Source organism: Malania oleifera, chromosome 5 (assembly GCF_029873635.1).
Source record: "Malania oleifera isolate guangnan ecotype guangnan chromosome 5, ASM2987363v1, whole genome shotgun sequence".
NCBI lineage: Eukaryota > Viridiplantae > Streptophyta > Magnoliopsida > Santalales > Ximeniaceae > Malania > Malania oleifera.
In genome coordinates this window covers 47,289,173-47,307,444 of record NC_080421.1, presented here as the reverse complement: position 1 = coordinate 47,307,444, position 18,272 = coordinate 47,289,173, and the positions used below count along the sequence as shown (strand labels likewise).

The 18,272-nt window shown below is 34.8% G+C and overlaps 1 protein-coding gene across 4 annotated transcripts; it reads right to left on the bottom strand.

The window, feature by feature from the left end:
* Positions 1–3,166: 3,166 nt before the first annotated feature.
* Positions 3,167–17,928, bottom strand: LOC131155159 (receptor-like serine/threonine-protein kinase ALE2). 4 transcript variants are annotated; one of them, XM_058108102.1, is made up of 9 exons: positions 17,355–17,928; positions 13,785–13,868; positions 11,173–11,289; positions 10,983–11,087; positions 8,387–8,755; positions 8,050–8,301; positions 5,230–5,619; positions 4,725–4,965; positions 3,167–4,291 (listed from the first exon to the last, which is right to left on the bottom strand). In XM_058108102.1, exons 1-9 carry the CDS (start codon positions 17,410–17,412, stop codon positions 3,586–3,588), a joined length of 2,322 nt encoding a protein of 773 aa, XP_057964085.1. In that variant the 5' UTR covers positions 17,413–17,928; the 3' UTR covers positions 3,167–3,585. The 4 variants fall into 4 exon arrangements, with proteins under 4 accessions (XP_057964085.1, XP_057964086.1, XP_057964087.1 ...); XM_058108103.1 differs by having other exon boundaries at positions 3,222–4,291; positions 11,173–11,249; positions 17,355–17,893; XM_058108104.1 differs by lacking the exon at positions 13,785–13,868 and having other exon boundaries at positions 3,222–4,291.
* Positions 17,929–18,272: the final 344 nt, after the last annotated feature.

Genomic DNA, 18,272 nt, shown 5'->3' with positions numbered 1-18,272 from the left:
TAGCACCCTATTGCACTTACTCTATAAACTTTTGTTACACTTATCTTGTGTGTATGTGCCTCACTTTTTGGAAAATAATTTTTTTTAAAACATAGAAAATAAGTTGCAGTAATGTGTGTAAAGACCGATCAACAGCTTGCAACGTCCTTCTATCTTCTTCTTCTTCTTTTGCTAAAAACTCTTTATACCATAGACCCCTTTTTGAAAAGAATTTCATAAGGTCCATGTAGAGGAATTAATCTCATAGAGACCCCACTATTTTGTTCATCTCCAAAACAAACACATGTTCATACATAACTTAAAAATAAAGAGAAGAAGAAAAGACACAATATTTTTTTGGATGGTATGATTGAGTTTACATTTGTAGATTGCCTACATATCCTCTAAAGAAGAATCAAGTTATCTATAGTTCATTAAAATATTTTAAAATCTTAGTTTGGAAAATATTTTAATGACTTTTGAAATCTTTGAAAACACTTGAAACCCTTAAAAACACTTTAAGTCTTAATTGAAAAATCTCCAATTTTGTTTTTGAGCTTTGATTTTTCCATGAACCATCTGCAAAATAAAAGCTTTCAAACCAAGTTTAAGTTAAAAATGAGACACTTTTCTAATCTCAAGCCACTTCATAAGTGATTATTTTTATAAAAGTCATTTTCTTTCTTAATCTTTGAAAAAGTATAGTCTCTTAGTGGAAGAGTCACAAACCTGCCTTAAAAACTCATGTTTGAAAAAATTGAAGTTTTTGAAAAATATCCAAAAGTCACATAATGGGCATTCATTCCAAATTTTGATCTGAAAACTTGAAAACACTTCAGAAAATGAATTTTTGATTTTTTATGAAAAAATCATGAAACCACATCATGAATTCAGCATACAAACTTGACTATACACTCCAAGGAATGTTTAAACTCATTAATTTCATGAAAAATCAGGAAAAGTTTAGAAAAAAATGGCCAAAATATGGCCACTAGACATGACGGTCAATCACTTATAAAAGGTCCATCAACCGTTTACTATAGCCAATGACTACTACTTTTTCAAGTACAAATAGGAGTGATGAACCGCAACTATAGGCTAGTCAACCATATGCATGTTCCTCTCTTGAAAATGCAACTTTAATGCTATTTTATGCAATTTTTTCATGAATTAAGCTATAATTTTAGCTAGATGACATATTTCATCACATAATGCAACTTGACATGCAAGAATAAAGACAAACAACTTATATTACAAACATGAATTATTTCATGCAAATTCCAAAACATACACTTGAAAACACAAAATGAAAAGAATTGAACTAATCTTGTATTGTTGTAGCAAAGGTGGATCAAGTGGGATACACTCTAGGATGCACACACCCAGCCCAAAGGATTCACCAACAAGAAGAGAAAGGAGATATCAATCCCTTCACAAATCCCAAAATGCATCCCTTTTTCAAACCCCTTTTTAAAATACTTGATTCTTCTTTTTTCTCTTTCTTTTTTTTTTTGGGTACGTCCCGGGTGTCCACTACCGTCAACGACGTCCGTTTTACGGTCCGTCGCACCGGCCTGTGACTAATACCACACACTGTAGTATGGCCCCACACACCACAGAGGGGTAAATTCAGGCGCCCAGCCGCAGGAATCGAACCTGGGGTGGGAAGATCCCTGACCTCGTGAAAGGCAACCCATGGAGTCCGCCCTGCCAACTGAGCATGTCAAAAAAGTCCCCCCCCCCCCCTGTCCATTTACAGACCATTCAAAAAAAAAAAAATAATCCTTGAATTTTGAAAATTTAAATTCAAATAAAAAAACTACCAATTAATAACTACCAATTAGGTCATATTATTATTTTCAATTAAAAATGACTATTAATAATTAGTTATTGATACAAGTAATTATAAAAAGTACTTAAAAAAGAACTTATTTGGTAAGATGTTCTAGACAGGGGCTTAAATGGTTTAGGAAAACATTATTATACTATAACAAAACCACTTGTAGGAATGTCTCCTCCTTGCTTTAAGACTAGAGCGTTAAAATTTTTGGTACACCAAGCAATAAAATTAAATTTAAAAAACATCATGATTAGGAGTTTTGACTAATATGTCAATTTTTAAATTTATTTTCTCAAGAATTTAATTGTCACACATCATACTAGGGAGGTTTAGAAATTAATAAGATGATTTGAACTCCAACAGCGTAAAACACGTTTTTTTTTATAAAGTAAAATCATGAGCCTAGTGGGACTAAAATGGACAATATTTCATTGAATTGGACTAGCATGTCTACCATCCGCAATCATTGGTATAAAATTTGTTTGCAAAATTAAAACATTCAAAAGAAAAATAAAATCTTTAAGGGCCTAAATGGTAATATAAATTTATTTTTGTTTTTCACTTTAATTTTTCAAAAAAAAATTAAGGACTTATTTAATTGTGAAAAGAAATTTTCATTTTCTAATTTTGTTTTCCAAAAACTTACAAAAAAGTTAGCTAAAATTTTTATTTTTACAACATTTTATAAAATAAATTAGTAATATTGAATTGTTTTCACATAGAAATAGTTTCATTTTCTATTTATATTTTTTAAAAAATAACTACAAAAATATCACCTTATTTTTTAATTTTTTACATTTATGCAGACAAATTAGAAAATATTTTTTTATTATTTTCTACATTTTTAAACTCTCACTTTGAGTATGAGAGCATGATTGGATTATGTTTGGAGTGTCTTCCAAATCCACATAAATCTAAAATTAAGCCCAAAATTCACAATTTCAAATACACTTTGTACAATTTTAAAAAATATATAAAATAATATTTTTATAATTATCTTTAAATCTAAAAATAAAAATAAAAGTTTATTTCACACATTTAAACAAACTCTTTATTTTCTATATTTTTAATACGAATCTTTAATAAGCATAAATTAAACTAAAATTTTTATAATTCTTTAGAAAGCTAAAAAAATGACAAATATTGCACCCAACTAAACTGCCCTGAGATGGTGAAAGGATTGGGTAAACTTTCCCCGGGGCACAACCAAATACGCTGCTACCAAACAATACAACTTTGCTTTTCTTCCTCCCCATTTTCTCGCATATTCTTGCTTCACTCCATCCAACAGGTGTAATACAATTTTGGCTAATACTAGGGTAGACCCTTGCTGCAATTAAAATGAAATTTCGCCAAAAGGATCTGCAGTTTCTATTCCATTCAACATCCCACATGACAGACATGATACAATTTGGAGAGGCTTTTCCATTAAAAAGATGGCATCAAGCATGAAAAACAAATTCATCAAACCAAAAGGATTAGTCACTTTCTCCAGCACCTAACAACAAAATAATTTCACAACTATATAATACAAGGGGTGTCCAACTTACATTTCTTGTTCGTATGGTAATGAATCAAGGTTTCCAAAATTAGAAGAAGCCAAGGTCCTCTCTTGCTTACTCGCTCGCTCTCAATCAATCAATCAATCAATCAATCAATATGGAAACTGCAGAAATCCAAACTCCTGTGCTACATGGATCAACCACTTACTGAAAGCCCTGGTTCTTTGAACTGTACATTTCAAAACACTGCTCAAGAAAGACACATCAAACCCAATACCCATCATTCCAAGCATGTCTAGAAAGGAGTCCCCCATGTTCACTCATACTCCCACGAATCCTATAGAAGGCTCGCTTGCTTCGGACTGTTCTCAAGGGACCTGATCTGTTACCATGCCCAATGGGTAAAGGTAGCCTTTCTTCAACCACACTCGAAGTTGAAAACAGCCTGTTGTCCACCTCCTCTAGCGGACCAGAGCTGTACTCCATTGTAATGATAGAGGCATGCCTGTGCATTAAATGAGGCGTCGACCCACCAGCATTCCACCAATTGCTGTCAGGACCAAAATCACCTTTGAAGTCTGAGTCTGGGACAGAAGACTCCTTCTGACTACCAGAGTCTCCACAAGTCTCATCCGTGTCGTTGTATATGAGCTTCAGGGCCTGCACAACTTCACCCATGAAAGGCCTGTGAGTCACTTCTGGGTGAACGCACATGGAAGCAATGGCTGCAACCTTAGCCATATTGTCAAAGTCGTAGTTTCTAGCCAAGCAGGGATCCACCAACTGCTCCAAGCCTTCTCTGCTGGTCAGTAGAGGCCGTGCCCAAGTTACCAGGTTCTCCTGTCCCGGAGGTTGGGACATGTCCACAGGTTTTCTTCCAGAGAGAAGTTCAAGCAGCACAACACCGTAACTGTAGACGTCACTCTTGACAAGTAGGTGTCCTGTCATTGCATACTCAGGGGCAACATACCTGTAGTCACCGATGAAACAACCATCAAAACAATGTCAGAGATCCATAGCCTCACATACAAATTAGTAAAAAATTTCATGCTCTCAGAAGTATAAACCATGATTAGGGAGATGAACCTAGGATTTGAGAATTATTTAGCAGGAGGAACTCTTGTAAGTTTAAGAACTATTTGGACATCAAATTCAAAAACGAAGTTGAAAATTAGAGAATTAAAGTAGGATAAAAATAAACATTTGATTTTAGTTTCCTTTAGAAAAATGTGCATGTGTACATGTGTTGCAATCAAGAATTTATAAAAATAGTTGAAGAATTTTGTGAGCAATTTAAAATAATTCAAGATATTGGCAGCATTAGCGAAATCATTTCAGGACTTCTAAAGCAATTTTTAGAATTTTACTTTAATGACAGTTTATACAAGTGAAACATCATATACCCAAATGTTCCCATCACTCTGGTAGAAATATGTTGGCTTCCTTCTGTTGCCTCCCTTGCCAAACCAAAATCTGAAACTTTGGGGGTGAAGTCATCTTCCAATAATACATTACTGGCCTTAAAATCTCGATGAATTACACGAGGGTTAGAATCTTCATGAAGATAGGCTAATCCTCTTGCTGCACCAAGGGCAATTTTCATCCGTGTATCCCAGTCGAGAGGTTGTTTTCTCTTGTCAGCACCTGAAATACCAGTAGATGGACAATGTATATCAAATTTGATTCATTGTTCCACTAGCTTTGATCATACATGACATTCAGAAAAACAATTACGACAATGCATCCCAATTACACGGTTTGGGTGAAGCTAGTAGGAATGGCGCAGCAATTTACAAATGCACTTCCCTATCATAAAATGAATGGGAGTTTACCCAACTTATATTGACCTTCGTGAAATCTTAGTTAATTAATTAATTAATTAAGGTATAGGACATGAAGAAAACATACCATGCAAGTGGGACTCTACACTGCCATTGTGAACAAGCTCATAAATCAAGCAGCGTGTTCGACCTTCCATACATATACCAAGCAGTTTCACAAGATTACGGTGGTGCAAACGACTTAGCATCTCAACTTCTGCAATGAACTCACGATCTCCATTCTGATTATCCCTTGTAAGCAACTTGACTGCAACTTCACTTCCATCCTCAAGAATTCCACTGTAAACACGTCCAAATCCTCCTTCACCCAGAATCTTCTTGGAGCTAAACCTCTCTGTTGCCTTCTCCAGCTCAGCAAGTGCAAATGTTTTAACAGAAAGCATACAAGGAGCTATATTGGATAAAAGGGACACTGATGTCGAACTAGCCATACTACTTGAAAGGGTAGAACCAAAGCCTGAATCACATGTGAAAGCACAATCAAATTCACTGAACTCATAAAACTTGGGTTATTTAAGTGGTTGTGAAATATCATATCTTGATCAGGAAAAAAAAAAATCACTTTCTTAAAGAAGAGGATGCAATTGCACTACTGGGACAAAGTTTGGCTCCTACCGTAAGGTAAATAATTGGGCAAGGTTAAATGATGACTCACTATAAATATTTTGTTGATCAAAGATAGGCATGAATCAGAAAAGCTAAGAAAACTATTGACACATGTAAGGAGAAAAAATGTAATGTGATTAGATCAGCATTGCTGGCACATGGCAAACTTCTAATATTTGGAACATTGTTCGCGCTGAGTAAGAAACTACAATGGCTTTCTAAAAACTTTCAATATTAACTAAAGTATCACTTACACGAAATATGTATTATCATTAATAAGTGGAAGAATATTGAAAAAAGAAGAGAGGAATGCCACACATGGTTTTAAAAACCAGTGGTAGTCAACAAAACAGAAATGGTCAAGATGTGAGTCATGTGACTGTTGGGCTTCATGGATGTACACAACTGCAAACAGGCACTGCACCCAAGAATCCATTTTTTGCTTTGGCAAACTGTTTAAAAAATATAGATAAACATGTTTGATCCCATAGTCCAAATCCTACATACTAATGCTTTAAATGAATTTTAGTAAATTCTATTCAATCTGAATTTAAAATCTACTACAAGTATTGGATGTTATCTTGGCTGCTTTAGTTGTTATCTGAAAGAAGCATGCATTTGCTACTTTTCACTGCTTATTGATTATAAGTGAAATTTAGACCAAAAAAATAAATGTATTAAAATATAAAATATAGAATTTTCATATTTCAAACAAGAATATACATGCATAGCAATAGAACATGCTTGTCCCCAAAGTAGGTGTAAGAAAAATACAAAACTATAATTGAAGGAACTTATAATATGAAAATATGTATGCTATTTTGAAGAGAAAAAGTTAGGTTTTATTTGATGCGTAAACCTAAAATTGAGAAGAAAAAACTAATTAAAATAAACCAACTTACAATAGATTTCCCAAGATTCAACAAAGGAAAGGACAAGTGAAAAAAATGCAGAAGGGATTCAAAAATTCACTTTAGTCATTCACAGTCAATCTGAAAGTGTAGCATCTTGATATGGTTTACAGCAGCCCATAGTAGTCAATTGCAGCCATTACACTACCTCATAACAGACTATCGGCTGATAAAATCGTGAACTGAGGGATCTCTGAAATATTGCCCTGTAGGTCTCGGAACCCATAGATATACAAGCACCATGCACAATTTTTAACACTATGATGTTATAAAAGAAGCTAACAAGATGCTGCTAGGCACCACTGGATGAGTACAAATACTGAAATTTGCAAGTGAAGAGGAAGAAGATGACAAGAAAGCAGAAGAATCTACTGCTCAGGTCAAGACAATTGCCCATGAACATAAAGATCACCATCAATATTAAATGAATTGTTTAATCATGTTGGCCTTTATTTCTTTTGAAGATGCACAGCAAACAAAGCATTCAATAGCCGATACAAGCCAAAGTTGATCAGAATTTTCAGAGCCATTGATCAGCTTGACCCTTTTCCTATTCAGACTTATCAGTTATACATCTTTGGTTATAGATCTAGAATTGTCAAATGTGTTGCTTCATATGCCATGTTAATGTGTCTTTGGTTATAGATCTAGAGTTGTCAAACATATTGCTTCATATGCCATGCTAATGTGTTATATGATGTAGATCTAGGACATAAGTTGAATGTCAATCATGATATCCAGACTTGTTCACATTTTGTTTGGAAGACTGGTGGCAGCGAAATCATACGCCGCAGGCAAACCATATGATTTATGACAGGGGAATTCATTGAGTGTGAAGGTTGGTTTGGCATGGCACATCCTATACTTCCAGCCACCATCCCAAGTGCTCGCACCAAAAACAAGTCCTGTTTCTATTCAGAAATTATAGTTTCACCATTCAAAAAGGTTGAACTTTTTCAATGTAGGGGAGAATGATGAAGCTAGAACCTGAAGAGTGTGACCATCAATTCCTTTAGGAAATTTAGCATATTTTTGTTATTTTTATTTAAGTCAAATTTAGCACATTTTAATTATTTTATTTAAGTGATATTTTAGAAAATAAGTAATATAATTTAGTAAACTAGTATCTTCTTTTCCCATGCACTATTCTCCACCAATATTGAGATGTATTTGAAATTTATTTTTTAAAACTTTGGGAATAGCGTTTTAACCTTAGTCTTGGGCATCGGTCAAAACATTGAAGCAGCAAAGCGAAGTGGTATCATCACTGAAACAAGCGTTTCAAATCATTGCACAACTAATGATGCAACCACATCCACATATATGTAACAAATTATATAATCAAACCACCCTAATAAATCAAAACTCACCAGATCTCTTATTCATAGATGATGTAAATACAGGACCAACAGCACTTGAAGGTCTTCTGACCTTCCGCCATTTTATGAGGACGGAGACTGCTCCAACGCAAACAAATAAGAGTACAAATCCAGACAAAGCAATGATGGCAATTGTTCTGAAATTCATCCTTTGGCTCCTAGTGGCAAAATTAGCAGTAACTGGGAGACTTCCAGGACTTCCTGATGGACCATTGCCCCCAAATGATGGTGAAAAAGAGAACCCTGATAGAGAAACTTTCAGAATTTGTCACAGCATAATTACATGATTATTAAAGCGTACAATTAAAAATAAAACTGAGGTTGCTACCTTGATAGCTAATGCTTCTCACTTCATAATTACCAAAAAGCGTCACATTCAAAGGCACCTTCTTCTGCCAAAATCTCTCATAAGTCAGTATAGCAGTGGTATTATCAAACTTCTCTCCCAGTGGAACCAAGTCAATATCCACAACAGTTCTTCCTTGATTTTGATCATCAGCACTGGCACCCATAATCCTAACTTGACTTTGTTTCAGATATACACCTGCTGCAATCTCAATCTCTAGCTCATTTACCATTGGGAAGACTGCATATGGAACTACATCTAGAAGAAGCTTGACTTCCATAGGAAATACACACCCACAGGGTGAACCATAGGGGGTCGAAGTCAATGGCTCCAAGCAATTTTGATCACAACCTGCCAGATATTTTATTAGCAAGTCCATGAAGGAAAAAAAACATGTTATATTGGAGGAGAGATCAAGCTGAAAAATGTATCCTCAAGACTTTTTTTTTTTCCAAAAAAATGCCAAAACGAGCATACACTAAGTACACAAAACAAGAAGCAATGGGTAGCAACAAAAAATCAAATTAATTGCAACTGTACAGACAATCAAACAATCATGAGACATTTAATATGTTCCAAACTGCAATAGTCTAGTATATTTCCACTTTCCAGTGGCCACTGGTTATAAGAGGGTAATATCACCAATTATTTTGGAATATATCCACCATCAAGATTTTTTGAAAGAGAGGCCGACATAATCATGGATGAATTGCATATTGGCTTTATTGAACTTTATTTTCCAGAGGTTTTAAAAATATATCCAACTTCATATATAATATCCCTATAAAACTGAAATAAATGTACAGCTTCCACCATCTATGATAACAGATAGAAGAAAGTTTGAGAAGGACAAAATGAGTCGTCTAAGTAACAAGAAGTGAGCAAAACAACCACAATTGAACACAACAGATTAGGTCACTAGTTAAAACACTATGGCAAATCCTCATTAATGGAGTTTGACAAATATAAAACAAACAAAACTTCATCTGGTTAAAGCATTTGAGTGAGGTATTTATGCTTCAATGATTAACTTCTGTAAACATTGAAGGCAACACTGGAACAGCCAGCAATCCAGCCTCTGGAGATTTTGACATGCTCGGATTTAAAACAAGAGGCATTTCAAAAGGTTATAAGTAGTTTACACTATACACAAAATCGAAGGCAAAATTGCCTGCTCTTTCCCCCTTTTTTCCAAGTGCAACAATACCATAAATTTTTCACTTAACAATTTGTTAACAATATTAGGACTAACTGAGAGCAACAATAAGAAAATGAAAAATGGAAGCCTTAGTAGGGTCAAGAATATTTTAATCCAATGTAATAAAAAAAAAAAAAAAGAAGCAGAAAAGTATTCCTCAACAGGCGAACATTAAAACAAGTTCATCTAATTCAAAAATAACAAGGGTTTCTCCTAAATTAAGATTTCAAGATAGATAACCTACTAAGCAACCATAAGCTGGCAACAGTAGCTTCCTAAAACTAGACAAACAAAAAAGAGGCAAGAAAATAACAACCCATATTAGCTTTGGATTATTCTTTTCATGAATGTGTACAGTTCATAGTTTCAATGGTCATCTGCTTCCATTTCCCAAATAAACTCAGAAAGGCTGATTACTCTCCTGGAGCACACAAGTCATACCATAATCAAGAACTATTTAATGTAAAGGATGCAATTTTGCACGATGATCATTGCAAAGAAGTTAATATGAGAAATGATCACAAAGAATTTATAGGAAGAACCATCAGGGATTCAATTTCCTAAAGCAAAGTGTAAGGGAACCAATGCACAGAAGGCTCCTCACAACTCTAATAAAATGTCTTGATAAAACCACTACCATTAACATTAGCATTACCAATTAGAACTTCTACCTCCCCAACAATGCAGATTCTCATAAGTCTGACAAAAGTTCACCGAGCATGAGAGAATAGGTATAGAATATCACTGGCTCACAAATCAAATATAATATTGCCTTATGATTTTGCAGAATGGAAATGGTATAATGTTCATCTGATGGAATCAAGTTAGAGCTCACATGCCTTTTATTATGATGGCTTACCTTCTAGGATTTTTTATTATCTTATTATTGAATCTTGTTTTTCTAAATTTTAGCTTCTTATAAAATAATAATCTTTATGCCAAACTAGTTGTGTACCATGTTATGAAGGAGCATTTTTTTTAACTACTAAAAGATGTATATTTTATTAGTGCTGTCACTCACACACACACACACACAAACACATGCAGACATATAGAAAGGGAAAGAAAATATCATAGTTAAAGTGTCATAATGTGAAAAGAGTAATATGAGGAAAACATACGGGGCAAGATTATTGATTTTTTTATTTTCAAATTATAAGCTTCTTAGTTGGGACGGATTCATACATCGCACAAAGCAGACCTGTAATCTTTGTTTGGAAGGTTGCATAGCTGGTGCAACAATGAAAGGAGAAGCTGTCCACAAGAGCATTGGACTGGGAAAATTGAATGCTCCAATTTTTTTATATACATATTAGATAGAAATTGCTAAAGTGGGTGATTAGTGAACAATGGTAAAGAATACTTTATCCTGATATTTACCTTGTCTGGAAGAAGGTGCAGGGGAGACTTCGTGTGACTTTGGGTGGCTATGATGATGATGATGATGTCTAAGGAAAGTGTTAATGCTAGGACTAGCAGCTGAGCCTGAAAATGAGAGTTGTCACATTACTGACATGTTAACAGCAATGTAAGCCCGCAAGATAAGAGTTTAAGTTCAGAAAACAAGTACCTTGGGGTGCTGGAGAAGGGGCAGGTACAGTTGATGGTCCCAAAGACGGATTAAACACTCGTTGCATCCTGGAGGACCTTGATGAAGCAAATGACACACTCATTGACATTGACCTTGCTGCAGAAAAATATAAATAAATAAAAAATAAAGTGCCAAGGGGCAAAATTTGCTGCCACTCACAAACATAGGCCTGCATGCAAAGACGAATGCTGAAAAGCACTGAAAAGAACTACTGTCGAGCCAAATATCAACACTCATTTTAATCTAGAACTCATGTGATTCAAACAGTTTGCAGTTAGCATTCCTTAGCACAGTCTGAACAACTTTAGCATGAATCAGACACAAGATATTCAGAAAAACCCTGTTCCATACATATTGGACTGATTTTTACAATGCAAAGGCGTCAGGCAAGACACTTAAACCCTCAAGAGGCAAGGCATAAGCCTTAAGGTGTTGGGGCATAAGCCTTTCAGTAATTATATTTTTAGATTAAAATATGTAAATAAATTACATAAATTAAAAATAAATAAAAATTATGAAAATTATAAACATAATGTAAAAAATTCAAATATAATTTGCAAACTCCTTGTTGGCGATTCAAAAATTGCTAACTTGAATCATCACATAAATCATGACAAGAGATAGCTATAACATTACAAAGTTCAAATTATTTTTAAGATCTAAGATACGACTTTCAATTATTTTGGAAAGGATGAAGTTCAAGAGTTTTAGAGATCAACTCATATTATGAAATTCCTTTCATAAAAAATGGAGTTTAAATTTCTAGCTAAATCTAATCTGAGAATCACACACCTAGAATGCATAAGCCTTAACTAAAAAGGCGCAAAAGGCACGCCTTTCATACAAATGTGCAAGCCTTAGCATGACAATGCATTAGCTTTTTTGGGATTTAGTATTTTAAATCAAGCCTCAAGGCATTTTAGGCCTGCCTTGCCTTGAGGCGTGCCTCAATTGAGCCTTTCAAAACATTGTCAATGGACTATATGTACTTATTGGATAATTTGGATCAGATAACAAACCACATTCCCTAATTTGGTTTTAGAATAAATGGGAATTAAACACCAGTAAAGCAAGTCTTCAAGCATACAACATCTGCATTAAAACAGATTATTTAGTAAAACCTAGAGATTTGCAACTTCTAAAAACTAAGTTTGTTCTTCATTTTTTCATGATTAGCCTTATTTTCTTCTTCTTTGGAGGCAAAGTTGGCCTTATGGTCAAAGAAAAGAAGAACATGGCATAAGGAAGACGCCATGGTGAACAAGGTATAAACTTCAGGAGCATTAATCCTGAAGGCTTAACTGTGAAGAAAGAAGTTTAAGCGAACAAAACTTCATATATTGGAGTTGATTTATTCATTCTTTTTCTTCTTCTTCTCCTTTTAATTATTTCCATCTGTTCAGCACTCTCATTCACTTCTCAATCCGGATGACACCTCTTCATTCATCTGTAACCTTTTCTTTTAATGTGTTATCATCCACCCTAAATGCACAAATAGGCAACACACTGGGTTTTGACACAACATTCGATAAATAACATTAAAAACAGCCATACAACATAGGTGTCTCCACATCAAGAACCAACTTTGTTAGGGACCATTCGGTGTCACTGTAAAAAATTATGAAAATGAAAACCTAAAACAAAAACTAGAAACTAGAACCAAAAACAAATTAAAAATTCAATTAAACAAATGCTCATGTTTCTTCTTGATTCAAATAAATTTAAAAAAAAAAAAACATATGATCAAAATAATAAAAATACGAAATATTATAAATTAAAAATACTATAATAAAAATAAAAGAATGGGAGTTTAGGCGTAACGATAAGGTTGTCGTTGTGTAACCTAGAATTAGAGGTCATGGGTTCAAGGCGTGGAAACAGCCTCTTGCAAAAATGCAAGGTAAGGCTGCGTACTATAGACCCATTGTGGTCTGCCCCTTCCCTAGACCCCACATACACAGGAGCTTTGTGCACCGAGTTGCCCTTTTACAATAAAAATAAAAATTACTATAATTTAATTAGCATATTTCAAAATTCACTTTACATGAACAATCTTATTGTACATGACAATTGAAAGATAGTAAAAATTTAAAAAATATTTGTGTAATGGATTTTATAATTTTTTACTTTTTTTGAAAATTTATGGACATTTTTATTTTAATATGTTTTATTTCACATGATCATTTTATTTTGATTTAATTAAAAATTATGAATAAAAATGAATGGTTTAATCCAAAAATAAAAAAAATTATGGATATTAAAATATTCTGGCAACAATTTTCCAAAAGAATTGAAACCATAAAATCAAGTTTTCAATTTTTCAAAAACACAAAATAAAAAACAACAACAATACCAAACAAACCCTTTATCATAAACAAAATAAAAAAGTAATTTTTTTCCCAAAAAATATGGATTAGCAAATATCTTCATTGATAACTTTTTTATTTATTTATTTTATTTTATTTTTTTGCATCAATCACAATGTTATGATCTAGGATAGTATGACTACTTATCAGCCTTACCAATATCATGAAGAAAGAGGGTGTTAAAAGAAAAAACACTTTACTATTCCACAAGTAATCGCAAATTACCATTTTCTAGTGAGACTGCTATAGTAGACAATGGCTGACTTGGTGGCAAAGTAGGAGACAAGTATATGTGCTGCAAAAGGTTCCCTGAAGAACAAACAGAACATTCTAATTTGTCTATTTCAATGAAAAGTCAAAGAAATCACCATTTATTGCATCAATTACATGTAGCAATATCTTTTGACAATACAAGTCAAGCAGCTGGAATATAATCTGAGTCACTGATACATTAAAAGAAGCCAGAGCATCCTCTAAGCATTGCCAATTCATTTCAAGTTTCAGAATACAAGAAAAGAAGGTTCCCATTTGACCTGTGTTTGCAAAGGATCTCTAATCTGTCTGCTCTATATGATGGAATTTGCTTCAAATTCATAGATATAATAAAAAAGCTATTTTTTGGATAAGTCTAATTTGAAGAATTCCTGGTAGGTAAAAATCACCTAATCTTAAGTTCAACTGTGCTAGAAGGACAAGGCATTCCTAGTACAAGTAGCATAAGATTTCTGCAGCTCTAATGCCATAAATATGTGTGTTTTGAGATTTTAGGAGCATGGGATGCAGGCGAATTTGAAAGGACAAAATGTGAGGATTTATATGCTTGGGCAGAAAGACTCAAGCAAAGTGTGACTTAGTACTCCTGTCCTTGTAACTTCTATCTTTTGTCAATGTCGGGTAATTTTCTCTCGCATCCATGATTTTTCTCTGTCATCCATAACCCCCAATATGTGCTTCTAAGTTCCAATTACCCCTTATTGTTTGGTTATCTTGGGGGTTTTACTCTCTAATACTTTTGCATATCACATCTTTTCTGCTAACAGCCAAAAAATCTCTATTAATTCACAGAACCCCACTCGCCCTTCTAAATTAGGGGTGCAGTCAGTTCTAACGGTTTGATTTTAGGCCAAAGCAAAGACCAAACCGAATTGGTCAGTTTTTCATTTTACAAAACCAATACCAAACTGGAAACATGGTTTGGTTTGACATGTGGATACTGGTTTCCCAGTTCAGTTTGGTTATTTAACCATTTAATTAAAAAGTTTGATATATGTATCTCATCTGGACCAAGTCATTGTAAGAGCATAAACTACAGCAGGCCCATTAGTGCCTCTAATAAGCAAGGCTAGGCACAGGTCCATGAAGCTGTAAAATGGCACTGCAAGGTGTGTTTTATATAGAGAGGAGAAGGCTGTCAAAAATATCTGGTAACCGATGTGGGACAAGGGAGTCCTCTCAGACTCTCACAGCAGCAAATGGCACTGCAGGGTGGATACGTCATCCTCATGAATGAACAGAGGGTTTTTCTCCCTATTCCTGACTTGCAAGAGGCCTTACTGTTTATGAAGCCTGGAGGTGTTGCACTTAGAGGTGAGCCAAAGGGAGATGAGAAAGAGGTCATGGCAGCTCCAATGCAAGCGACCAGAACAACCACATCCAAAGACCAAAGACAGAGGTTGGCCTCGAAAGCAGGCCGTTTATGGCCATCATTCTATGATCAGAGAGGAGGTGAAGTTCGTGCAGCTCTGAGAAAGGAAGGGAAATGAAGGGGAGAGAAGGAGGATGAATCTAGCAGCTGAGGCCTGTGAGTACCATTCCTGTAGTCCCACATAGTCCACGGAGAAGGGAATAGCACTCTTCCTTATCCGTAAAATCTTCCATCTCCATTTAAAATGAGTTATATAAATCTCATTTTCCTTACACTGATCCTTGAAAATTAAAATAGATTTCCTCTACAAAATTAATTGAAAATAAATATTAACTTGAAAAGAATTATCTCATTTCCCTTACACTGATCCTTAAAAATTAAAATAGATTTCCTTTACAAAATTTATTGAAAATAAATATGAACTTGAAAAGAACTATGTAAAATTTAATTTTTAAAATTCAAACAATACATTAATATTTCGGTTTTCAGTTTTCAGTTCAGTTTACTTGAAAACTGAAACCAAAACAGAAAATTGATTTTTAAAAAATGAAGAACTGAAACCAAAAATCGTAACTGAAAAATCAAACCAAAATGTGAAACGGTTCCTGTTTTTGGTTTTTCAGTAATTTTTGTACCCATGAATGATGAATCTGAGTGCTAAAAAAAATACATACACCCAGCAACCCATCCACCTGTCCACACACACACAAACAGACTCTCCCCTTTGCTCTTGCTCTCTCTCTGAATATTCTTTTAATCTATTAATGTAAGACACCAGTTATTGAAGGAAAATATCTTACTCTTTTTTCTTTTCTTTTTTTAACCATTCCTTAGACTTAGTTCACATGATTATTTGAGTGATTTTATGATTATTTTCCTGATGTGGAACATTAAGCTCCCCCATGCACAATATTACCATTAAATTTCCATTTCTTCTTGAATTTCGATGACCACCCTTGTCATTTTCGCAACCTTCCAAATCTTGGTAGCCATTTTCATCAACATCTTTTAAATTATATGACTAAGGCTTTCATCAATATTTTCACAAGTCACATGCTTCAAAGAAAATCAAATTCCAGTCATAGACAGTGGCATTTAGAGGACTTCATGAAATTATTCAACTGCAAAACTTATGTTTAAGGAGGATATTAGAGTAGCATGAAGGGAATGCTGATATAACAAAGAATTGCAGCAATTTTTTAACATTATAAGATAATTCTTATCTATAAAAAAAAAAATGTGATCAAAACAATCACACAAGTGCATAATGGAGAGTAGAAATGTTTTTGTTTATAAAAGATAATGCAGCAGAAAAGGCTTGAATAATTCAGCAGTTATTGAAATGACAAGGCTTTTTATAGGACATAAAAATTTGGCAAATGAATGGAGGACAGATTTGGGTTGAGGAATCAAATTTATTGATATAAGGTGAGACCAATCAACAAAAAGGCATGTAGGTTCAAAATAAAGGAACTTCACACTGACGACCATCCCAAGCCCATACAATGGACAAGATGGTTTTAATTTGGGCTATTTGCAGACAACAATGTGCTAATCAACAAGGCTACAAGACTACAGAAACGATCCAAACTATAATATTGCACGGAAACCCACCAAGACCAACTGCAAAAACAAGACGAATTCATTACTCAAAAATGTTAGCACCCACGAAAGTTCTGTTTGCATGACAAACCGAGCGCAGTTCCATTTCTGTATACAAAACCATGCAATTGCAAACAACAGCATTAAATCAAGGACAACATAACGACCTACTACAAGCCTCCTAACTCGTTTTTTAGTTATCTGAGAGCCGCGCAAAGCTGCTCTATTTAGCCACTCACCAATTGCTTCAGTTTAAAAAACTCTACGCTAAAACTAAGGTCCCATTAGACTGTCAAGAAAACGTATGAGAATATAAGATATTTGATTAAATAAAAATTTTGAATTATTGAGGACGTTTGACTCTACGGACCCCAATTCAAATATTTCACTCGGTTGGAGCCGAGTTTGTATTTTCAAAAAAAAAAAAAAATTAAAGAGAAGGCCATCTAAGATTCACAACCTCCTTCTCTCGTGCATTACCCCAGTTTTCTCAGCAATCAAAGAGAGACAAATTTTGTTCAGACAGATGAAAGGAAAGATCTCAGTACCGTCGCATAAGTACATCAAATTGAGCAGAGGAAGCAGCAGAATAAGAGTCCGCATCATCTTCTTTCACCAAATCGCAGTTCACACACATCATCGTCAGAACCCGCGACCATCGAGCTTGCGCTCCCCGCCGCAGGCTCCCGGGAAGTTAGTAGGGCCACGGTGAAGTCCTCGCCGGTGTCCGGGCAGCCCATCAAGTCGAGCCAATGAAGTCCGAGAGAGCATGGCTCAGCGAAAAATGCGCAGCTCAAGAGGGACGCGGCGAGCAAACCCTAGAATCACAAAGCACAATGCAGCTTGCACAGTAGTAGATCCACGAAATGCAGCTGAAGATCCAGTTTCAGAGATAGAAACTGTGCTAGATCTTAGAGAGAGAGAGAAACGGCTCTGCCTTAGAGCGACAAAGCTGAGAACGAAACCAGAAACATGAACGAGAGCTGGGAGCACAGTACGCAGGAGAGAGAGAGAGAGAGAGAGAGAGAGAGAGAGAGCGCGCAGAAGTTGAGGGGGTTGAGGAGCTAAGCCAGACTAGAAAGAGAGAGAGAGAGAGAGAGGAGTGAGGTGAGTCGCTTTAATGACGGTGTTGTTGCCGCTGCACATCTGGTTTTGGCATATGTTGTATCTCTTCCACGCTCTCAGTGTCCGCGTGCTTCTCACGGGGCAATTATGTGCTGAAGGAAAATTTCCCTTCTTTCTCAATAAAATCTTCATATTTTAAAAAATAAATCAATTTTTAAATTGAAAATTTTCATGTGGGCCATATGGCATTCTTAAAAATTAGGAATTTAAATAACAAAAAAGTTTTAACTATATCTCTTTCTGGATTTTAATTACCATTAAAGTCAAGTTGTTGTGGTATGGCCCACTTGTTCTTACCTTCAAAACATATATATATATATATATATCATTAAAAGTATTTA

Excerpts from the sequence above, each read along its gene's own strand:
- LOC131155159 (XM_058108102.1), bottom strand. The coding sequence starts at position 17,412 with ATGATGCGGACTCTTATTCTGCTGCTTCCTCTGCTCAATTTGATGTAC. Across the intron at positions 11,290-13,784 it reads AGCAGTCTCACTAGAAAATG|CAAGGTCAATGTCAATGAGT; the intron begins GTAATTTGCGAT and ends ATTTTTCTGCAG. Across the intron at positions 4,292-4,724 it reads AGAGTGATGGGAACATTTGG|GTATGTTGCCCCTGAGTATG; the intron begins GTATATGATGTT and ends CGGTGACTACAG.